At 28.9% G+C, this 26,099-nt stretch overlaps 1 protein-coding gene across 1 annotated transcript in view; it reads right to left on the reverse strand.

Moving 5' to 3' along the window:
* Positions 1-22,257, reverse strand: part of LOC119599591 (retinal homeobox protein Rx) — a 36,365-nt gene extending 14,108 nt beyond the window's left edge. Inside the window, exons 1-4 of the mRNA XM_037949407.1 lie at positions 21,903-22,257; positions 17,784-17,903; positions 7,314-8,693; positions 7,070-7,236 (exon numbers count right to left, since the gene is read on the reverse strand). Of these exons, the coding sequence (XP_037805335.1) occupies positions 7,070-7,236; positions 7,314-8,693; positions 17,784-17,903; positions 21,903-22,257 (2,022 nt within the window). The remainder of the gene's footprint in view (positions 1-7,069; positions 7,237-7,313; positions 8,694-17,783; positions 17,904-21,902) is intronic.
* Positions 22,258-26,099: the final 3,842 nt, after the last annotated feature.

The raw sequence follows: 26,099 nt of genomic DNA on the forward strand, positions 1-26,099 counted from the left end.
TAATATGAGATATGTCGTTAGTTTTTTCTTAAAGCTGCCACTCAGTGGCATACAATGAATGGTACATTTAAAATACCATTTTAGTTCTCTACCGTTAGCAAAATAATGAAAATTAGCTTTACCGTTACTTTTTAGCCGTTTTTTCTCATAGTTTTAAGAGGTTTTTCTGTTAACTTTTTTTGTTTTTAGTAGAAATTTATTAAATTTTTTATTAGAAACACAATATTAATTTTGATTAAGTGCTAATTAATCACTTCCCCGTATAAATACACGTTTATGTTAATTTTCGTCATGTTTTCCGTCATAACTTTTCGCTTCGTTTGTTCGTTGTTACGTTCAGATTATAATTGTTTGGTACGCATAATTATGCCTTTAGGAATTAATAAATATTTTGGTTTAGATGTATGTTTTAGTTAGTAAAATTATAAGCTAGAAGTTTTAAACACGCAATTTTCAATTAAGTTATCAAACCAAAAATGTCAAAATTCAAAGAAACAACAAATTAATTATGACACAATTCCCTTCATGCCATTTAAAAACTGTGTTCACCCTACTTTTAGTTCCTTTACGCATTACATGTTTAATCTGATTTTTGGGTACATTTTTAGCTTTTTATTGTTTTTTTTACATTTAATTAACACTATGTAGTTAAGAAAAATATGTAGTTATTTATGTAACATAAGTTAAAGGAATAAATAAAATCGATTCTATATTTTATTCAGTTGTAATCAAGAATATCACATTACAGCTTAGAAAAATTTCATTTTTATTTTTAATAGAATCAATTAATATTATAATTGACTTTGAAATTTTTTTCTAGACCTACTTTATTATTTAGTTTAGTTTGTAATGAAAATTAGTTTATTTGTTTTTCTGCACATCTTCGGGCAATACATCTTTATATTTCACAGGGAATATAAAAATTAAAATATTCTTATAATTTTTATGATTTTAACAGAACAGCATTTACGAAGTTGTTTTAATTAAACTTCCAAGTACAACTGAAACAAATTAGATCAAATATACAATTAACTGCCGAATAATAGATTAAATCGCATTGAATAAAGTTCTGATTAAATACAATTAAACTGTCAAATAATAATTTACGATAATGTTAACTGAGTTAATAATATGGCAGACTTCAACTTTACACACAACATACATATGTACATGTACATGTGTGTGGATGTATTTATGTAAATTTAAATGTATTAGTGTATTCAAATAATTATTATTTAAACATAAAATAACAAATAATGTTTATAAATTTATTGAAAATAGTCGTGAATTCATTTGAATAGACAAAAAAGAAAACAAATAAAAACAAAAACTAACAAATAAAATAGATTTTTATTAGTTGGCAATACAATATATTTGAATTTAAATTCGAATTTGTATTTCTATTTTATTTATTTATTTGTTTGTTGTTTACTTCAGTCTGTCTGTCTGTCAATTGTTTTAGTTAAGAAACCCTTATGTATAAATGTTTAATATGTATGTTAATATGTACATATATTTACACAAATGCATATGTACATACATAATATAAATGACAATGTACATATGTACAAACTCACATGCTAAATAGAATCCTATTTACGACCATATTTGCTCTATATGTGGCACATATACCCACTTAGATGGCGTGTCAAAGACACCTTAATTCATTTTTATTTAGTTGTTGTTGATTTAACATCCACCTGCTCATTTGAATTTATTTATTTAATTTTTTCCATTCGTTTATTTGTTTTTATTTATTTTTATTACAATTTATATTACTTAGATTGTTACTATATGAATAACTAGTAAAGATTTCTCAAATTATAGTTTTTTTGTTTTTATTGAAATTCAATACAAATTATTTATAAATTCATATATTTTGTATGCATTTGTGTATAAAATATTTCAAGTAATTTTTTTTTATTGATAATCTGATTTACTTTTCTAACAATTACTAAAACTTTGACAGTTTTATTTGAATATTGATACACGTACTAAGTCTGTGAGTATACTAGTAGTTTTTATACCCTACATCTCAATAACTATTCGAGGTTTTAAGTTAATCGTTTCATAATCGTTTAATTTAAAATTGATCGGTTAATCGAGAATTTTTATCATTTTTACTACCTTTTACTTGACATTTATTCCATTAACTCAAAAAGTTGGCAATTTTCAATAATACTACAATAATTTATTGTACAGACTCATGTACAATAAAACAACAATAATGCCGTAAAAGGAATGTGCTTAAGTCAATTATGGACCAAGCTCTTTCGAATTAACAATTCATTTTTAAAAACAAAATATATATATTTTTTGTTTATCTCGAATTTCATTGCCACAGTTATGAGCGTTAAAGTAATTTTCTTAAGGAGGACCTTATATGGTGGTAATGTAGATTATGGACCGATCCTTATAAAATTCGGTGGGAAGATTTTGGGTCGTAAGAGGCTTATGTCGAATTTCATCACTATACTCATATTTTTAAAACAGTTATGACTGCGGAGGTAACTTGTATGGAGGCTATGCGAAAACGTGGACCGATATTGCCCATTTTCAATACAAAACAAACAGGAATATTATAAACAATAAGGAATATTATAAAATTTCGGACTCTATCATGCATTCATCATACGGACAAGGCTAGATCGTCATAGAATTTATTTAGGATCCATAATTTATATATCAGTATTTCGATGTGTTACAAACGAAATGACAAAATCAATATACTCCCATCTTTTTTGATAGTGGGTATAGCAAGTGGACCCATACTAATTTCAAAATAAATGGTTCAAATATATATGTAATTTAAGTAATTCAAAATTAATAAGAAATAAGTTCTTGATATAGGATAGAAACAAAATTGAACTTTTTTTAGGGATCTGTCCAAATTTGGACATAGTTCTTCACAACATGTAAAGAAGTTAATCGTTATTTTAGATCAAGTTATTTTATCAGAATCAATCTTTAATTGGGCACTGGAAGCTAACAAAGTGGGGCATCATACAGTCGGCCAACCATAATCTCTAACTTGTTTTACATAAAGTTATACATACAACTATAAGTATGTAGAATAAAAAAATCATTACTAAATCCCATTGTTTGAAATTATTTAATCCTTTTTTCCTATTATAACTCAATCTTTGTAGTGGCACTTAAATTCGTAGAAAGGAATCAAAAGAATCAATCAATCAAAATTTGTTAAACTTAATCAATTTCTATTAGACAGTTTTCTGTTGTATGTGAATTAAATGAATTTCTTTTCTATTTGATTTACTCTACAATTTACTCTGCTTTTACACTAAATTACATTTTAATTAACCCTTCTTGTGGCAGCAACAATAACAAGAACTACAACAATGTACAAACACAACGATTATTTATAACAAGCATAAATAAACGTACGTACGTACGTACACACTACTACTTCTTCGTGTAAAGCTAAATAAAACTCCCTTTTAACCATAAACACATTCAAGTAGACGTACATACATACATCTTCATCCAGGAACACTTCGACTCCATCCACACTCTACTAGGTTTTTTTGGTTCTTTTATTTTCCATTCTTCATACACATTGTAAATTGTAATTTTCTTCAATGATTGTGCTTAATCCAGCGTATGATTAGGTGTTTTCAAACACTTTACAGATGCTGCTACATGCCACTTCAGTTTATGCCACGAACGACCAGAGAACAACAACAAAAAGTCTTCCAACATTAAGTCTAGTTTTTTTCTTTTCCCATTCAGTCCGTATAAAAACTACAACAACAATAGACAACTAATAGTATGTGGAATACAAAAATCATTATTTTGCCACCCCTTAGTTTTGCAGATTTTTCCTTAATGTCATCATCCGCTGTCTCTTCTGTGATGATTCTTCTATAAACAATTGCTCTTTTTTAACCCTTGTGGGAATATTTGTCTCTTTCTCTCTATCTCCTCTACGTATCCTTTTGCTCTCTTTCAGGGATTTTGTTGTGTTTTGGTTTTAGTCTTTTAATCTCAATAAAATAATTGTCATTTATTACCACAACGTTGCCATTTTCAGTTGCAACAAACATGTGTTTCCTTTCTCATCATAAAAGTTTCCTCGTTACTTATTTGTGGCAAAACTACAAACCAAAAAAAAAAAAAAACAACAACAACCGACTAAAACAACACAAACTTTTTATTTGTTTCAGTTATTTTTTCGGTTGGCATTTAATTTGCCAAGTGTCAAATGTTGTATTATGATAATCTAGCGCATAATTTCAAGATTAATGTTATCATTATTGTTGTTATTATTATTTTATTATCACAACTGTTATTGTTGTAGCGACATTTCGATTAAAAAGGGAACATTTCAATCAATGGTCGACATGGTATATTAAATGTTTTTCTTTTATTTTAATTTGGATTTATGATCATAGATGCAAACATTTGTTGCACCGAATTTTAATAATAAAACTGATCAAACAAATTAAAGGCCATCGATGACATACAAAATTTAATTTTCCTGGATGGATCTGTATAGTTTATTAGTGTCTAAAACTAACTGGTGTTAAATTTATTATTTCTAAGTATATAATAGCAGAGTTTTGCATTACTTCTTTAATATCTTCTAGAGGAATCGACAAATGTTTAATACTTTATTGAAAAGATAATTTTCTCTTAAAGATAATATTTTTTGGAAAAGATTAAAAATACAATTTAAATAACATTAGTTTAGTTTTAAAAAAATCTGAAAAAAAAGTTTCAAAATTGGAAAATATGGAAAATTTATACTTTTTAGTACCTCTAAAGTACACATACAGAAGGACATATACCAAAATACATATTCATAATAGTAAATCTCGTGTCATAGAATCAGTGTTGTCTTGCCAAGTTCCAATTTGAGATATCCTATTTACGTTATATTCTCCCAATTAGTCATGATTTCAATGAACAATATAATTTTTATTGCAAACTAATTTCCTCTAAGTAATAATGAATAAAAACCAATCAAAACTTTTTAAACAAACATTTAACAAATCTATTGAATCGATTACAAAACACCAGAAACAAAATAATGTAATAAAGTTATAATTTCAAAGAATAATACTATAAAACTATTTGAAACTTCTATGAAAATTCCACAGACACAGAGACAGATATTGCCCACTTTCTTCGGCACCAAAAATATTTTGAAATAATTTGAATTTAGCGTCAATTTGACAAAGTGACATTTAAGGGCTGTACCATAATAATGCCAAATAAAAATCTTTGATAAGGTAAATTTATGCAAAACAACAAAAATGAGGCAAGAAAAAATCGAAATCAAATTCAAATTTATACTTTTATTATGAATATTTTGTGCATGTTTAGACTTCATATACGATTAAGAGCAGGTGGGTGGGTGGTGGTTCATCATTCTATTCAAAATTTTGTTTGCATACATACATATTTTTCGTACTTTCCTTTATAGAATTTGACAATATTCACACAAAATATTTGCAGACAACGATATTTTCGTGTGTGTTTTTTTTTATATTGTTGTGGTATTTTATTTACCCTTTTATTATATTACATTGTCATTGGAAATTGTGTGGTGGATTGAACCGTTTGTACCCTGTTATTTATTTCCATACTGCAGATGACAATTTACTAAAACCAGGTTTAAAAATTTACTGTATTTTAGATCAAAATATTAAAGTAGTTTTATAAAAATGCTTAAATTTTTAATTTCATACCCCCATTATCTCAATGTCTGGTTATATTTTATCGTAAGGTTAAATTGACATTTTTTATATGAAAAATATTTTAACCGCAGTAAATCTACAGGTTAAACGATAACGGGAGGTGGAGTTAACAGGGATTAAAATTACATTTGATTTTAAACTTTAAAGCCTTATTCATAACAATTTATTAAAGGTTTATAGAACAAATTTTGTATGAAAATTTGATTTATAAACCTTTCATAAAAGTTTATGAATAAGGCGGTACAAATCTATTTAATTTTATAAATTTGCCAAACTTGAAAATTGATTTATTACATTTATACTACTTAATTCATTTTAGTTAAAATTACACTCCACAAAAGTATGTATGAATGTGTTGTGAAAACAACCCTGAATATAATTTTACTAAGAGTTGTTATTATTGTATTGTTAAAATTTGTATGTTTTCGGCTGTTACTTTGGCATGATAATGTTTAGTCAATAAAAATGATTTGTCAAATCACGAAATTTGATAGTATTTATGTATGTTAAAACCGCTAAAGTAAATTTTTGTCTATTTGAGTTTCTTTTTACTATAACGTTATTTTGTATACTCGAAGAACTTAAGATACAATGAAAAATAAATCACTTGATATTTCTGAAAAGTATGTGACAATTTAAATAATCGAATTTAAAGATTTTTTAACACAACAGCATTAAGGATACATTTTCGACTATCGACTTCGACTATACTATCAAGCACCCACTTTTTTGTGTTGATATAAAAGGTCTGCAGTTCAAAAAAAAAATTAAATTTAATATACATAGTCATATAATCCTCCTTTATTTGCCATAAACTATGTTTTCCTTTAAATTGAGAGTTTTTTCCTTCTAGAAAAAAGTTTTTAGGTTTCTTATTTATTTCAACTTTTCACAACTTAAAGTATTTGCGTAAAAATGTTGAAAGGGGATATGAAAAGTAAATGTTTGACGACAATATTTTATTTATAAATCAACTAAATGTGATTTTATTTTTAAACAGAAAATTAACGGAATTTTTAGTTTTTTCAAAGTTTTGAATTACGTCTGATATTTGCCTTACCTTCTAGGAGTATTTCATATACACAAGTACGTAAAATACGTATGTGTATTATTTTGTATCTATATACAAATTTATTTGTTACTTTTATGCAACACCTAATTTAACTTGATTGAACTTAATTTCATTGTGAAAATAAATTGTTAACGGAAATTATTTAATTTCCGTTTTTTGTTTTGAATTTGAAACCGTTGTATTTTATTCACACTTTTTATTTTGCTTGCGCCCACTAATGTGTTTTTGCTACGGTATGCGTATGTATGAATTTGAAAAGAATTTTTGCCCAACTCACCTGTACTCTAACTTCAGGTAAATTAACCTTCATGGCTAACTCTTCGCGGGAATATACATCGGGATAGTGCGATTTTTCAAAGGCTCTTTCCAATTCATGCAATTGATATGTTGTAAAGGTTGTACGATTGCGTCGATGTTTCTTTTTTGAACAATTGTCATCTTGTCCTATAACGAAATAAAATAAAAGGGTTGTTTTTCAACATGAATGGTATTTAATTTAGATCGTGTTCGGATATTCTTACCTTCATCATCACTGCCGGAAGTAATTTTTTCACCCTGTTCACTGGAATTTGTTTGATTAAGATCTTCACTTGATGCACAACTGCCATTCATGACACTATCGTTGTCGTTAAGCCGATCCTGTTGGTCCCCGGCTGGTCCCACACTGCCTCCCCCACTTATGTGGTGTAATCTGTTATAATCGTCCAAGTGCTTTTGTTGCTGTTGTTGTTGTTGAGACTGACCGCTAAGATTGTGTTCCATAGTTGAATTCCCATTAAGCGACATAAAATTTTGTTTCTGCATGTCTTCCAATGATCGCGGTCTCACTCCTCCTTCGAATTGAGTCTTCAGCAAATAATTATCCCCGGCACCGCCGTTGCTATTCATTAGATTTTTGCTTAGGCACTCGCTAGTTCTATCGTCATTTGTATTGATGTTGTTGATTGTATTTAAGTCATCACAGTAAGAAGAAGAATTTGAAGTTAACTTTCGTTTTAGTCCAGAGCCATTGCCAAACCCTGTGTGTTGTGGTGAAGATGTTACATCGATGTTGTGTGTATCATTGGGGTCCTTCGCTTCATCCTCATCTTCAGTAACGGCATCAATATCCCCTCCATTGGACATAGAGGACAACGAACGCTCGTCATAATCGTTGAGATTATGTACAAGATTGGAGGCGCCATTATTGGAAAAATACGTAGAAGAAGCCGTCATTTGATTAGCCATTGTTGATGCCACTAATGATGCAGCAGCCGCTGCTGTGGTTGTTGCTGCTGCAGTTGATGTTGTTGAGGATAATGACGATGACTTGGCAAACTTTTGATCATGCTGCGCTTGGGCTTGGGCATGTGCAGCTAAGGCAGCCAAATGTTGTTGATGACTATGATAGACACCAGAATTCATAATTGCCGATGTCGCTGGTGGTGGTTGGATTTGTGATTGAGTCGTCATGTTAGCATGTGGACTCATGTCATTGTTGTGGTGCAATTGGTTTAAATTGTTGGCTTCGACCATTTGATGCATTGAATTTAAATAATCACTACTATTCATGGACGGACTAATACGACTGTCGTTCATATCGGTGGTATCTTGAAGATTGCTATATGATAGTACGTGGTTAGTGGCAGCATGAAAATTATGTTGTTGTTGCTGCTGTTGGAAATTCATTAACGTATTATGATAGCCAAGATGACTATGTTGACCATGTTGCGGATGAGTAGAAGGTGGAGGTAAATTCATAGATGACATATTACTTTGGTGCATTTGACCGTTAGGTGAAGGCAGGGAATATGAAGAATTATGACGTTGCTGTTGCATTAACGTGACCATATGATTGTCCATGTTGCGTAGTTGTGCCAACGTTTTGTTACAACGCAAATCGGTGGCGTCATCACAATCACCTGTTGTGATTTAGGAATAAAACATATTTGTTGTATATTAGTTTTCTACATCGAAAATCTTAGAGTTTGAATTTGATTATAGATTTATACATATTTATATATGTAATTATTATCATTCAATCAATTTAAGTGATTGTCTGTCTAATTTGAATCAATGTATTTGCATGTAATAATCAAGTATAAAACACCTAATAATTAAATACAATTTAATTAACCACGAAATATTTATAACGTGTAGTAATCATAGTATTATTTTTAAATTAAAACATAATCGTATGTTGAGCATTAAATGCTAAGCAATCTAGTGTTAACATTCACCCTACAACACGCGAATCAGATTTGAATTATATAAAATAAAAGTCAAAAAAGCAAAATAAAACATTTTTCCAAGTTCTTTTATCCGTTGACTTCAATGAACATACAAAATTGTTTCCCTTTTAACAGATAGTACTGTGACAACGAGTCGGTATTGGTTGGGCTCCTGTTTGTGGTATACAAAACCTAAATGACTTTCAATTAGACGCCGTTTTATATTTACAATGTGGCATAATAAAAATTTTTAAAACGCCTGCTGAATAGACTTTAAACTGAACTCGAAATAACGAATTAACTCATGAGACTATCAAAACCAAAATAAACAAAAACAACAACCACAACGACGACGAAGGAATAAAAAGAAATCATTTAATTTTATTGAGCAATATGCTTTAACTATTTGCCAAAGTTAGAGTAAAGAACGAAAACAATACAAAAGTATCATGTGACATGCAAGAAAGTCATTAGACTCTCTTAAACAGAATATTAGGTACACGTTACAAAAATTTATTCGTAATGAACGAAAAGCTAACTAACCGAAAGTTGAGTTAAATAAAGTGGGTTGTTTGGGTGGTGTTAATGATATCACTATGAAATGACTAAAAACTAAAAAGGATAATTGTACACTTGTTCGACAAATACATTCCAAACGATTTCCCTCCCATCCCATGCCGCCCATCTATGTATGTATTTATCGAAGGAGTGAAAGCTATTGTTAGTTGTTCGAGTAAAAGTGCCTAAAACCCGGCAACAAATTGACTTTTTCCAGTTGTAATCAATTTGTGGTCATATTATAGTCATATGTTGGCTGTGTTTGTGTGTCGTCTGACAATTCGAGGTCCTTGTTTATTACATTTGTTTGATTCATATTAGTGCACAATTTCAATTCATTTCATTCCATTTAAACAATGAATGCAATTACATTGTTTAACTTCGAATCCAATTAATAGTTTGAAAAATGTATAATTATGTTGTGTTGAGTAATTGCATTTTGATGATGATGTACGATTGTAATGGTTTATACAAAAACAACTACAATAACAACGGCAAATATGAAAATAACACCAATAACAACAACGACTATTAGTACAACAATTATTGGGAATTGTATATATTTTTTTCTATTACACCTCTAGAAATATTTTTGATAACTGTTTTTTTTTTCAACTAGAATTAATTAAATTTTATTGATTTGACGTAATGTATGTAGTTGCGACTAAAATGTGACTTTTTACAAGTCTATTAAATAATTTTATATAATTAATACCGGTGGTTACAGGGAAACATTTAATTCATAGTTAAATTATTTTTCCTATTTATCATGTAATGTTTAGGCACTACGGTATAGCGGGAAATAAAACCACCAAAGAGACCCGATACTCCATGTATATTGTGGAATGGGGTTTTATTACGGAATGAATGATATTAAAATAAATATAAGAATATCTGTCAGTTACAAACTTATTAAAACAGAAGATAAACTGTTTGGTATCCCGAAAGTTTATATTTCAATCTGGAGGTTGTAAGTTCGAATCCCACATGTTTGTTCTGTATATGTAAATGGCATATATTCTTCCGTTAATTAGGTTAGAATATAATTTGTAATTGTATTGTAATATATAAGGGGAATTTCATGTCAAGGCTAGTAGGACACAAATTTTCAGCTCTATCGGTCAAGAACTTCCGGATTTAGAGGAGGTCAAAGTCGGACTTTTTGGTGATACAAGGTTTTGTTCAAATGAGTGTAACTTTTCACCTATTGGTCCAAAGGAGTTCATATAGCTTTTTTCTTCATTCTTTCCAAAAAAAAAAAAAAAACTTTTTTTAATTTTTTTATTTTTTTTTTTCAAATTAGGCCCTTTTTTTGCTTAAAATAAAGCTTTTACAATTTCCTTTCAGATAGCTTTTTCTTCCTCTAAGTCCGGTAGTTCTTGACCGATTCATCCAAATCAGAAGACAATGATTTTTAAAGTTGGGTCACTTGACACGAAATTCCCCATAAATTAACAAATATTACTTTATTCTATTGTACAATTTATATTTGTTTTCAAGTAACACCAACACTTGTCTTAAACATTTTTAACTCTACGATCTTTTCTGGAAAGACTCTATAAATACCCCAATTAAGGAAACAAAATATTTTATGCTTCTTCAAAAATATACAGAATTTTATGTTTTATAATCATGTTGTTGTTATTCTTTATGAAATTATTGGTTATATAAACTATTTTACTGTCCATTAAAGAAGCATGACTATACAACTTTAATTTTCCAAAGGTCATTCATATATTGTCCCTTTGTCTGTATTCATAAAATGTTTACGAAGTACGCGTATTACCAACTAATAACATTTCAATTAAGTGTGCCGCCACTTAATTTTCTTTAATAAATTTTGGTTTTTATAAAGAATTATCATCATCAACATCAAGATTTCTGTATAATTTTTTTCTTAATGATAATGCAATATACGAACAGCATCGGAGACCAGTATCTGGATTACTGTCACTTTTTAAAAAGTCTGAGATGAGAGACGTTGTTTGAAAATGGAGCTAAAGAGAAAGAGCAAAATGTGTTTAGATGTGTCAAATCATCATTTTGACACGATTAATGTCAAATTAAAAGGCGTTTAAGAAAGAATATTTGTTGCAGCGAGTAAAATATTTTTCATTGTAATTGTTTTTTATTTTTTTTTTTTGTAAAGGAAAAATATACTTAAAACAGAAACAATTTTGTTCAAAGTATCTAAACATGTCATTTAACAAGACTATATTTTGAATTTGATCTTTATCTAAAGAGCCGAATTGTAATTTTGGTTTAATCTATTTTCTTTAAACAGATAATTAACTGAATGTCTTAAACTTAAAAGGCAAATACATATCGGTGAAAGAAAGAAAGGTTTATTTCTTAATTTGTTTGATCCAATTTCTTAATGCTTTAAGTGCTCGTTGTATCTTGTTCATTCATTTTTTTTGTAATTCAAATATCATTAATAAATGTATTTCATATTTTGTTAATTGGTAAATGTACATTTAGTTTTTATTTTTGGAATAAAATCTGTTTTTATATACAGCTGTTCATCAACCTGTGTGCGTGTGGGCTTTTAACAAATTAGTTGCGCCTATTTTTTAGGTTAAAGCTTCCAGGTGAGCTACTTAATTTGTTTTATCTTTATTTTTTCCTACTTATACACTTTTTCACATCTTTATTAATAGTGTTTTTATTTTGCACTTTTTTTATTATTTTGTTAATTATATTATTAAAGCATTTAATTTGCTAAGCCATAACCTGCTGAGTTTAATAATAAATTAAAAAAAATATATATGTATACATACTACATATGTACATATGTATGTAGGTATGTATATGCCATTTAGCAGAAATAAAAAACGGCAGTGTGTTGAAAATGAGTTATTGAATTTTAATGCAGAAGCTAATTTCAATAAAAATCATGGTGTGAATTAATTTTTTATTTTTTTGCAAAAGTTCTTTGGGTCAACGTTTTATGTGATATTTGCAAATGTGGCATTATTTATTCAGCTACCAATAACACTTACTATATTATATTCTCATTGGGATATTAAAAACGAAATTTATTACTCTAATGCAACCATGTTGCAAACGTCCAATGGTATAGTGTCGCAAGTACTTCTTCCCCCATCTAGATTTAATCAATTTGTAACCATTCATTACAAGCAATTATTTTGACATTACACTACCAGCCGAATTACTTTTCTTGATGACAAATGTTTTACAAACAAACTAAATTGTCGGTATATTTAGTAAACCAGTTAGAATAAATAGTAAAAAAAAAAACAAAAAATATAAGTAGAATGTATGTACATATGTATATTCGTAATAGTAAAGGATCTAATGTGCTAAATTGCTACAAGTTTAATACGAGTATAGAAGTAAAACTCACAAATGTCACGTAATCATAATCATACAAGTTTCATGTTTAAGATTATAAACTGATAAGGAAAAACACAATTTATATAATTCTTTCTTGCCACAATTTTCGCTGATTTGTAACTGATTGCCTTTTAAAAAATACATATAAATAAGGCATAAAAACAAGGAATATCTTGTGCATTTTCCTTCAAAAACTGAATTTCAATTATGACTTTAACAGGTTATAAAAACATGAAAAAAAAATCTATACTGATTGAGCTCTAACAAGCTAAAATATTTGGTTATGATTTAAATATTCTCATTAGGATTTCTTTGAAAAAGAAAATATATTTGTTTATTATTTTTAAATATTTTTTGTCTAAATGCTTATTTAAGTTTATCTCGTTTCTGATTTCTGTTTTAACTAATACGTATTGTATTTTCGAATGAAAACAATCAATTCGTATACATATGGACAATTTCGTTTCAAGTGACCCTTTTTAAATGTCTTTTAAAATGTCTTCTGTCACTGTCTTCCGATTTGTATGAAATACACCACGGTTAGTACGAGCACAAATTTTCATCTCTATCGGTCAAGAACTGCCGGATTTAGAGGGGGTCAAAGTTGGACATTTTGGTCATACAGGGTTTTATTGAAATTAATATAACTTTTCACCTATTGGTCCTAGTTCAGAAAGCTATCAATTCATTGTTACTACTACTATCCAATAGTACTAACCTTTTTTGAGTTGGGTCACTTGACATAAAATTGCACATATTGCAAAAAAAACATTAAAATTTTTGCACATATTGCTTAGAACATTCAAATCTCGCAACCGATTTCAAATTTTCAATAAACTTGTATAAAATAAATAGAATGTGTAATTTTGTTTAAGTCGATTTAAGATGTTTTATTTTAATAACACAAACATACAATTATTATTTATATCGACTGCAGCTTTTTAAAAATTGGAAAAAAAATATTTCCAAAGCAACATTAAACTAACAAAACTGTTTTAATGATTTTTAAACAAAGATAAGAAATAAAAATGTTTTGTTAACGAAATGGATTAAGGATTATCCTTTAATGTATTTACATACATACATAAATATGCATGTACATACATACATACATCCAACTAACTATCTGTTTAATATAAAGAATGCAACATTTATGGGGGATTTGCAGAAAAGTGTTTGTAATGGGCGGTTTTTATGGATTCTTTTTAAAAGGCAATTTAAGTTTATTTTAGCTTTCTTTGTAAGTTTTTTTTTTGTATTTATGTGGTTGCAATAAAAATGTTTATTTAAATGAATTATATTCAAATATTGTCTTGTTGTTCAACAACAGAAAAAGGGAAATAAGCCACCGACATGGTGCCATAGTGAGATGTCACGTCACTCGAATAATGTCGTTTTGTGGGATTTTATTAAAGCAAGAGTAAGTTGAATTGATATTAATTTGATTTTAGCTAGCGATTAGATAAAATTTTATTTATTTTTTAGGGGGAATAATACGCCTACTTATTTAGTAAATGAAGGTGTTTTCTAAAAGTGGTTTATTACTTTGGCGCGTCAAAATTAATTTCGTTTCATTTTTATAAATAAAAATGTAATTATTACAGTTTATATACATATATGAATCGTTAATTTTGAAAGTTGTATGAGTCCACTTTCCAAAAAAAATTTTTCTATTATTTTTTTATATTAAAAATAATAATAAATTTTATTAGAATCTCTGCTAAGTGCTTACACTAGTTTACAGTGATTTTACTCATGATATAAAAACTTTATGGGGTTCTTTATTTAGGCCGTCTAAGTCCAGAAAAAAATGCTAAAAAAGAGTTAAATTTTTTAGGAAAAAAATATCAATGTTTAGAGTTTTAACTGATGACAGTTAGTTTTAGAGGCCGTCTAAGTCCAGAAAAACATGCTAAAAAAAGTGTTAAGTTTTGAGGAAATAATCAATGTTTCGAGTTTTAACTGACGAAAGTTAGTTTTAGAGACCAATGAACAAAAAAGACCCATCCAAATGAGAGGTGCAAAAAATCGATAATTTTTGGCACATCTAATGCACATCAGCAGGAACAGCATTTTTAAAAATATCATATAGTAATAAAAGTATTACATATATATGTACATATGTATGTAATAAACAGTTGATGTAAAATGACAAGACCAACATAACAACTCATACAAAAGATTGATACAGGATTGAATGAATTTATAAATTGTAAATCAGGTGCCGAATTACCGCATATGTGATTGTGTAAAATTTTGTAGAGTAGAATATTTTGAAATGTATTTAATTAATTTCATTTTCTGCTATAATTTAAGAAAAAAATACTTCCACTAATTGAATTAGTTGTTAAGAAATAACAAAGAGAAATAATTGACGTTAAATAACAACATAAACAATAAACCAATCTTGCAAATTCATTTCATTCATTTACGAATATTAAACAGCAACCACTACTACTACTAATTTTAATGTTCGTAGGAATACATTGAGTGGTTTAGAAGCTGTCAAATATCATTTTAAAATGACAGCTAAAGGTTGTCGGGCTACAAGTCCATTAGTAGTTACCGGCAAAATCTTTACAGAATATCTTTTAGGATTAAAAAAAATCCACAAACACACATGAATGTACTTGTTATGAAAGTTTGTCTAGTGCTCTTCGCTAGAAGTTTGATTTATTTTCTATCTGCCTGTACGAATTAGCGAGTAAGTATCTTCCACAAACATTGTTAAAGTCATGATAAATGCATTTTCTTTCTTAATTTCTTCGTCTTCATCATCATCATCATCTTCATCAGTGTCTTTCTGTTTGTATTCTTTTGAGGTTTTCATAACTTATGTTATAAATTAAGCCCACTATAGAGCGCTACTAATTGGTTTCAATACACTACACCACACAACATTAAACGTGAAAAAACAGTTTTAAACGTGGTTTATTGAACGATTCAATTCATTAATACATTTTTTTCTTTGTTGTTGTTTATGTTGTATTTTATTTATTTGTTTGATTGACAGTTTAATAAGCCTTGTTTGACTTTTGATATTATTAAATACATTTGTAAGCACTTAATAAGTTTTAAGTGGTTATTAATGCAGATTAATTGAACATTGATCAGAGGCGTAGCGATCGTGAAAGAATGAATTACAACTTTAAAAAAGTTTTTTTTACTTATTTATTCGGTGAAAATTTCTATCGAATTGAATTTTTTATTAATTTTTTTGCCTTGGTAAAATTTATTAAAAATATTCCGATACTTATGGGCCGATTTTGAAACAGAAAAAATCTTGAAAGCATGCCTTATAGAATAATTTGAGATTAGAATATGGGGTCCTCAGAAAATTGTTTTCAATAAAAATACAGACAGGATAACTCGATGAATTAACTGCTCTATGTATAAGATTCCGAATATATGCACTTTATACACTTTTTCGTTTTTAACAGGGTTGGCAAAGTTCAAGAGAAAATCGTCATCAGAAAGCATGTAAGATTTTTATACACACCATCAAAAAATATGGGGGGATATTGGTTTTGTCATTCTTTTGAAAACATGAGTCCAAACGGAACACGCTTGAGAGATGAAATTTTGCCAAAATGTTTTTGGTTGATGTTGTTTGGTACTGAAAATGGGCAGTATAGGTCCGCGATTTCACCTGGCCTCCATATAAGGACCTCTTCAGAAGACCGACTCACAAAAAATGATGCTTGAGTTACCCCCCTCAAAATATTCGCCGTTATTTTGGATTCAGTGTTGTCCGTTCGTGAGCTGGACATTTTTCAAGAAAATATCTTATGGGGAACACGATTTTTCATGTTCAATTCAATATTTTACCCAGCTCCAAAAATTCTTTGTTTTGTTTTATGATGGTTCCGACAATATTTCTACCCGTTCGCGAGCTGGACCGGTTACAAAAAAGTCCCTTTTTAGTTATTTTTTAAAATTTTACAGTTTTTTCTTAAACAAAATATACGATGTGGTATCATTTGAAAGGTTTTTTGAAGCCACGTCCAGTGGTGTGCAAAATTTTACGCTTATTTATGATTAATACATCATTGGACGCGGCTTTAAAACCCTTTCAAACGATACCCCATATTGGATATATTGTTTCAAAACAAAACTAAAATTTAAAAAATAATTCAAAAATACCTTTTTTAAATTTGGTCCAGCTAGACCTAAAATATTTTGGGAATCATTATAAAACAAAGCAAGGTAAATTTTGAGAGGGGTAACAAAAACACGTTTTTGCTTTCCATATAAAGTGAGTCGGTCTAATGTATAGTGATGAAATTTTACATAAACAAGTTTTGTTTTTGTGAAATCTTAAGTGGATCGGCCCCTAATTGATCCTTCCCCCCCCCCCCCATATATTCCTCTCAGAAAATTGCTTTATAGCAACAAAAGTCGACATAAATAAGAACTAAAATATCTCTCAAATTTTATCAGGCTCGGTCCATAGTTGTATCACTCTATCAATTTTCATTACTTTCGGTCTATAATTGACGCTACTTCCCATTTAAGTCCCATTCAGAAAATGGTTGTAAGACTAATAACTTACATCAAATACCAATAAAGAGGGGAAATTTTACATAAAAGGATTAATTTAGTTTTATACCTCAAATATGAATTATTTTGGGATATACATACATATTGGGAATTTCTTGTCAAGTGGGCTAACTTAAAAACTCGATTTGGATGAAATTTACACCATGGTTAGTACTATTGGATAGTAGGCCGTTAATCTTCAATCTGACCTATTCCAATAGTACTAACCTTGGTGTAAACGTCATCCAAATCGATTTTTTAAGTTAGGTCACTTGACATGAAATGCCATTTTTCAAAATATTAATATTATATTAATATTTCACTTACCGTCATTCATTTGGTGGCGATTTTTTAAACCTAAAATTGCATCAATCGTATGACGAGGAGTGATCGCTTGATTTGTATTGGCATATCTGCGTGTAGTATCCTTAATTGTACCATCTGTATCTGAACACAAATAGAAAGAAGCAATAAAAAGTTGTTTTTCTAAATATTTTAAAATTTAATTTACAATAAGAACAGAACACTAAAACAACATATCAATTGAGTTTGAATAAATGAAAACAAATTAAAAAAATATATTTTTGCGAAATGTTTAAACACGACAATCTTCTGCAAATTAGTAAACTATTCAAATTACAATGTCATTTTCCATAAACTTTTGCCTCTTTCTACTTTTATAATTAATTGGGCGCATGATTTTATGCGAACACATGTTTGTAAATTTACAAAAGAACATAATATGTAATTTTATTAAATGGGAAAATTAAAAAAAATCGACAAATGTTACTAAAAATATGTGACGAAAGTAACATTGATGTGGAGTTTGTTACGTATATGAAGTTGGCATATCTTTTCATTTAGAAATTATTTTAATTGTATTGGAAATATTCACAAACTTTAAGTTTTAACATCAAAGTAATCTATGTCAAGTGTATTCCAATGCATTCACACAGATTATGATAAAGTAGAGTTCATAAAAGTCGTCCTTGTGAACAAAAGAACGTTTCAATTTTTTGTAATTATTGTTAGTTACATGTTATTTTAATTACATTCCATAAACGTACGAATGTCCTTTTATATGAAAATTACTATATAATTAGTTTTAATTTTGAAATGATTTCACTGTAAAAAATGTTGCTTTTTTCTTCATGTTCATGTTTCGTTAATAAACATTGTTGACAACATGTAAAATAATGCACGTGTTGCTGCAATTGTTGCTCTAGAGTCTAGACCCAAAGAAAACGTAGCGTGGTATGTCTAATTTTATTTTTTTTTTTTGCTGTTGATTCAAATGCGTGTTTACTTGCAATTTCTGTTAATTAAATCAGTTTAAATTTTTTGTCATTTAATCCAACGTTACTGGACAGTCCCCCCATAATCCCTCAATATAGAAAGTATGTCCATGTATTGTTTATATGTATGTAATCATACGAGCTAATTGTTTTTATTTTAACGTTTTTGGAGCTATTTACAAAAACTGAAATGTAGACTATATAAAATATTTCCATGGCCAATGGTTTAAATTAAATGAATGATCTCTCGTGAATGTTTTTATCTTAGGGATTATTGACTATAAAAATTTACGTTTTGTATTTGGTTTTGCCTCTAATATTTACATAGCTATTAGCTATCAGGAAGTTTATTTATAGAATTTACTGCCAAATTTAGTTTTAACTAAACTTTTTTAAGTAGAAGAAAATATAAAAATAAAATTTGAGACCTAAATAATCTAATTCAATAGATTATTAGATGGGTATTTACTAGAGCCCTGCATGAGTAACTCTATTTGCTACACACAATGAGTGACTCATTGCTTTGCACTCAACTCATTGTTTGTTTAGAATAGTATTTACAAAGTTTTGTTATACTCAAACGTTGTGAGTTCTATCAAGTGAATGTGCAACTACATTCAAATCGAGCGAGTAAACAATTTGTTTATGTTAAAACAATACAAAATAGATTGTTTGAATCGAATGAATCGATTCAAACTTTTTCTTGAATAAATGGTGAAAATTTTGAATGCTGTTAAAACTAGTTCCTGTGGCCCGAATTCGCTGAAATTTGGTAGTCTTGAGTACAATTGATGACAAGATAATATTATGTTCGAATATTCGAAATTAAGTTCGAAAATTCGAAGTTATGTTCGAAAAATTTTTTATGCTTTTAAATTATTCTTTGGGTCCAAAAAACTAAAAAAAAATTTTCGAAAATTCGAACTCATGTTCGAAAAAAATTTAAAGCTGATAAAACCAGTTTCCGTGGACCAAATTGGCTGAAATTTGGCAGTGTTAAGTACAGTTGATGACGCTACTATATTATCTTCGACTATTCGAAATTAAGTTCGAAAATTCGAAGTAATATTCAAAAAATCTGTTAATTTGTCGAACTTAAAAATTGTTTTGCTTTCACTCGATTCACTCACTGTATACTACTTGAATTGAATCACACAAACACTCTCATTATTTGTTTCGTTTGAATTGAGTATTGACTAACATTCCTTATTTTCAAATATACTATTCATTTCATTCATAAAACAATGAGTGAGTCAAACACAGTGTTTGAAAAAAATCAAATGTTTTAATTTATTATTTAAGTCACTCATGCAGGGCTCTAGTATTTACATATTATCGTATGTGACATTTGTGCGCCTTCAGAGTGCGACAGATTTTGTAAAAATAGGAATACTTTGAAAAAGTCATAATCGTTTTTTCCTGCATTTGTTAGGTTATGAAATATTAATTTTGTAAATACATATACATATTCATATTGTTTTTAACACATAAACGCTTGGCAGATATTGTTGTTCCATCTATATATGTATATGGGTGGTGTAAATATTAAGGAATCAAAAACTCTTGATGTTCTGGGCATGAAAATTCAGTGCGATGACCGCTGGACTAAACACATTTTTCAAGTGTCGAAAGAAGCATTCAAGTGTCTCGGTTTTTTGAAACGGTGTAAGACATACTTCACGCCATCTGATCTTATTACTATTTACACCACTTATATCCGACCGAAAATGGAATACAACTCTCATGTATAGGCCGGAGCTTCGAAGTCTATTTTGGAGCTACTCGACCGTGTACAGGAGAGGGCGAAGGTACTTATCGGTGACAGTAGGGTATCCAACCCTATTGATTCACTGGAGCACCGTCGCAACGTGGGGTGTATTTCACTGTTCTATCGATACTACAATGGAATGTGTTCCTTTGAAATTAGGGAACTTGTTCCCGATACCCGTATATTGCAGAGGTATTCCCTGCCACTTTCGATATAAGAAGATTTAAATCAAATGTTCACAAACACTACTCCCTCTATCCTCCTTCCCACAACCTATTTACCTAGTTCCAACACAATGCTTCACATAAGTAGGGGTCATCCCCTGAGTGCTGGTCCAATTAAAAAAAAACTGAAACAAATCGAAAGGAGTTGGAAAGGGCAGTCGGACATGACCGACACACATACATATATCTATATAAAAATAAAAAAGGAAGTGTTATATGGCAACTAGGGTCAAATATGGATCGATCCTCATAAAATTTGAAGGTGGGATTTATATAAAACTTATTTATGCTAAATTGTGTCATAATACTAGTGCTTATAAGTTTAAGTGTTTTTCTGAAATCAAACTTTGCATGGGACCTTGGGTCAAATGTACGATGTTAAAATTTGGCCGTGAAAAGGTAAACCACGACTGAAAAAATAAAACCCGTAAAACTTTCGCATTTTTTAAGATAATTTAACAAAATTATTCACAAATTTATGGATGTTGAATGTATTTAAAATCGGTCCATTATTACACCTAGCGCCATACAACCGGACCCGTAAATATAGTTTTTTAGCTCATAATTATGTTAAAAACACTTAAACATTCATAATGCACTAGTATTATGATAAGATTTGCTATAAATATGTTTTTTATGAGTTTTATAAGAAGCATCTACAAATTAGCAATTCCATATTTTGAAAAACAAGGTTCCGATTGGAATGTTTTTTTTCAACATATATTTTCTCTGAATGGAACAATGGAATTGCCCATATATTTACATACATATATTTATTATCATATGAAAACATTTCTTCAAATTTTTCCATCGTATTTCCAATAAATAAACAGTAAATTCCAAAATTGGTATGAGTCCACTTTCGTAAAAAAAATGAGTTAAGGATGAAGTTAGGTACTATTTTATAGAATCGTTTAATACTACAAATAGTAAATTTAAAAATCTTAAAAACAATTAAGCTTTTGTCAGCATACCCGCTACAAGTCTACATTTTGAAACAATTACATGTAAATTACCCTTACCCGAGCACATAGATTTTTTAAAAACATTAAAATAAAAAGCCTTTTATATCTCATTTTAAAAACAAGAGGTCTGTCTCATACTACTTTCAATATTAAAAGTTCAAATATGCATCAAAAATTTGGTTGTTATGAATTACCTTCAGTCATCATAGAATTTTTTATTCCATTTTGCGAAAAGTTCGTATCCATTTGCTCAAGATTTTTAAACTTTTCCACAATCATTTGCAAATTTTTGGGATCGCGTACATTTTCCAATAAATTTCGAAAGTATTCATATTGTTTTGGTGGTATTTTTGCGCTGCCGCCGCTACTGACAACCAATTTTTCAAAAATATGTTGAAATGTTTGCTTTTGAACATCGGATAAACTGGTTATGGATGTTGCCGTTATGGGCGAAGGCGGTGTTGTGGGTGGTGAGGATGATATATTGGTAACACTAGATGATGTACCACTTGGGGTTTGGTTTGGTGGTGGTGTGGTTTTAATGTCCATTTTCTTATGGTATTTTTTTGTTAGTAAAATTGATTAAAACAATATTGATTTTAATTTTTGAAATATCGAAAATTAACTTTTATTATCTTGTAATTATTAAAATTTTATCTCATTTTGATAATTATTTAAAATCACAGAAAAATCACTTTTGATAAAAAAAATAATAATCAACTTTTTTAATTTCTTAAATTTATATTTATTTATTTATTTATTTTTTTTTTACATCAACATTCATGTATGAGTATTTTATTTATAAAAGCCTGCGAAGCTTTAAAGCTATTCTTAATTGATGTTTTAAATTGTAATTTGTCACTTGAAACTACTTTTTTATTTTAATGTGAAAATTATTTAACCGCTTAATACATAAATGAATTAATTTTTTGCCGTTTGATATTTATTTAACATTAGTTAAAACGCGTTAAATCCGTTTAACTCCAAGCGCCAAAATCGCGTAACGTACTTTCTGTCTTAAAGCAAAGGTAGCAATAAACATGAAAGCCCAAAAATTCTAGCACAGAAGCCAACACGTAACGTACCTCTAATAAATAAACGCTTGTTATGTTTGCTACCTTCCATACAATACAGTCTTTGCGGCAGGGGAAATGTTAATACAAACAAATTCAAATTGGAAACTCGTTTTGGTGGATGTTTGATGAATGAAAGAGAAGAGGTTGGTTGGTCATGTTGTTGTTGCTGTTGTTTTTTACCTCCATACAAACACTCACATTCAACAAGGCGGAGCCACATTTATTTCCTATTTTGTTTAATGTCCTTAAATGTTGTTGGAAATAAAATATCCTTTGTCATCTAAGAGAGCGAGAGAGTTTGTTTTTAAATCCCTGCATTTGAGGGCAAATGTGTTGTTTCCAATACAATGATCTGTGTTGTTATTGTTTGTGGTATGTTTGAATTCTTTTGTATTAACGCGTGCTGATAACTGAGCTAAGCAGCTTTTATCCTGCCGAAAGAAAAAAAGAATACACAAATAAAAAAATGTAGTGTGAAAACCTTTTACATTCTCTTTAGTTTAGTCTAGTTAGTAGTCTATTGTATGCGAGAGAGTGTTAGGCTTTAATTCTACTTGACTTGATGTACACATACGAGTGAGTGCTTGTACCGCAGTATATATTTTGGAAATTTACAAACAAATTAAGCAGATTAAAATGGTTTAGCAAATTGCTATTCTATGTTTTTTTCGGTAGCCAGGTTTAGTGAGATTTATATTTGCCGCAATTTTTAAAAATTATGCCGCAACGTTTTAGGAGTTGTACATTAATACTTAACTAAAATTTTTAATTACAATTTGAGAGTAAACAAGTTTTAATAACAATATTAGTTGTATGTACATATATTTGTCGAATAAGAGTAAGCAATAACTATTGCCAATTGATTTTATTAACTCTAAAGCTAAAAATAGATTAACATGAGGTGAAAATGCCCAAGCTTCTGATACCATAAACCATACATTGCTATAACGAATTTTATAAGAATACCGATATTAATACATATGAGCTTTAAACGCGGAAGAATGGCCTTTAAGGGGATTTTTATTAATGGCAAATATATGTATGTATATCTTTCCGTCGTATTTCCCATGTCTGGTATAAATTTGAAACCAAAAAGTGATATCTTAATATTTTTATAATTAGCAACATTGCGCTTGTGAGAGAAAAATGAAAGAGAGTAGAAATTTGTTAGAGTTTCCTTCTTTACACAAAAAGAAAAAATCCCTCTTAATAACAATATTTACTTAAACAGCTATGCATTTTTATGTATAAATAAGTACTTATGAGTATGTATTCACATATTCATACATATGTATATATACATATTTATGTAAATATGTGAACTTGAGTGTGAAGTTAACAAAAGGCACTTAATTTTGTTATTGTGCCATAAAACGTTTAACAAGAGTTCAGAAAAATTACGTTCCCTCTCACAATCGTAATATTCGAATGTAAGTATATAATACATTAGGTTGGTTTCAGATAAGAATTCCCAATGTCCTATATAATGTAATAAAGTTTTACCCCCGTCTTCATAAACGCTTAATAATGTTATTGATTTGTATGAAAAATGTGCTTCATAAACTAAAAATAAACGATTAATATCTATATGAATACGGGGTTATTCTTCGCAAGTCAATGTCAAATGCTGTAGAACACTTTAGAATTTTTAAACTGAAATTTTGAAAAAGTTTAGCTAGAACATTCACTTATAGAGTTTATAAACCGGTTAACCGGTTTTTCCAAAAGTCGGTTTTTTATAAACACTAGTTCCATGCTAAAGGAACCACCTTACGCTCAACTATGTATGGGTCTTATATACACATTAGGGTGTCCCGTGGACCATTTAAACGATGCCTTTTAATAAACTAAAGACAAAATATTTTTTTGGAAGAGCCTCAGTTCCCTGTCAGCGATTGAAAATCTTGATCTAAGTACAATATGTTATAAAAATATTCAGGAATCTTTTCGAAATGGGTTTCAGAAATTTCGTAATTTTGATCTTATCGCGGAAAAAATAATTAAATTTTTTTAGAGTACTTTTGACTATCGCATCGATTGGGAAGTATTCCTACATGAGATTCTTAAAAACGCTATTCTTCGGGACACTCTAATACACATATGTACATATGAACATCGTACGTTCGTATCAGCAATGCCTTCAATATAAATGAGATGTGTACAAATATAAGCGAATAAATAGATACAGGATTTACAGCATACATTGATTTTAATATGAGAAACTACTTTTTGAAACTTTCGAGAATATTTATAATTTTGATAAAAAATTATAAAGTTTTACTAATTTATTTTGATGCTTATTGTGTTATCGGTCGAAACAAGATTTTTATAAAAAATTATATGCAGAGTGTATCCTTCGCAAAGTTATGTATATATGGTCGGATTTTAGAAAAAATAAATTTATAAAATTTTTACATAGATTTTTAATTTAATTTATTGAAAATTATTTATTTTAAACCTCTCTAAAATTCACCAACAGATAACAGTTACATTCATGTTATATATAACTTTGTAATTTCCACTTTGCCGACCAAATAAAGTATATGTATATTCCGAATCTTTATAGATATTATCGATGGAGATTTCCTTCTATCAGCATCTATGCTGAAATCAATTTTCTAAAGACCTTAGATATCTGTTGGATCCAAATCTTTAATAATTCTATCAGATACGCTTTCAATAAGTTTAGAAAATCAAGAAAACTGGTTCATACATTACGGAGATATGAGTAAAATTCCGATAATGCCCATGATTTTTTCAGAAAAATATGGGGTTTTGGAGATCTAAATATATATTGTTTTAAATTAAAAAAAAAAGTTTTTCAAAAGCTTTCTATTTTTTTAATGTTCGGATTTTAGTAAATTTTAGCCAAAATTTTAAATTACCATGATAAATTTAGCATTGTTATTTTTTAAAAATACATTTCATTCTATCTAAAATCATTCATAATAATTGTTACACCCTATAGCGTTATAGTAGGATGTATGTATATTATATCTACCAGAGAGCAATTATCAATTGGCTTAAATTACATTCAGATTCGTTCTAATAGTACCTGTTCGCACTAAAACTATAGTTTAAGTTCGAACAGACAATTTTTTTGGATAACATTACGAAAAATTACTCTAAATTATTAAAATCAGTATTTTTTACTAAGCTTTCCGAAAATCATAGGCAATCATAAAGTCGGACATGCTCGACTACTAATTGTTACTCTTTAATTCCTTTATTTTTAATAGGGGTTGTTGGTTTTCATTTTTGATGGAGTTTTTGTTTTATTTAGCTACTGTTGCGGTTTGTTGTTTTATTATTTGA

The sequence above is a fragment of the Lucilia sericata genome, unplaced genomic scaffold, assembly GCF_015586225.1.
Source record: "Lucilia sericata isolate MDLA Ls3-8-SP2 unplaced genomic scaffold, ASM1558622v1 Contig000083F_arrow, whole genome shotgun sequence".
Classification (NCBI taxonomy): Eukaryota; Metazoa; Arthropoda; class Insecta; order Diptera; family Calliphoridae; genus Lucilia; species Lucilia sericata.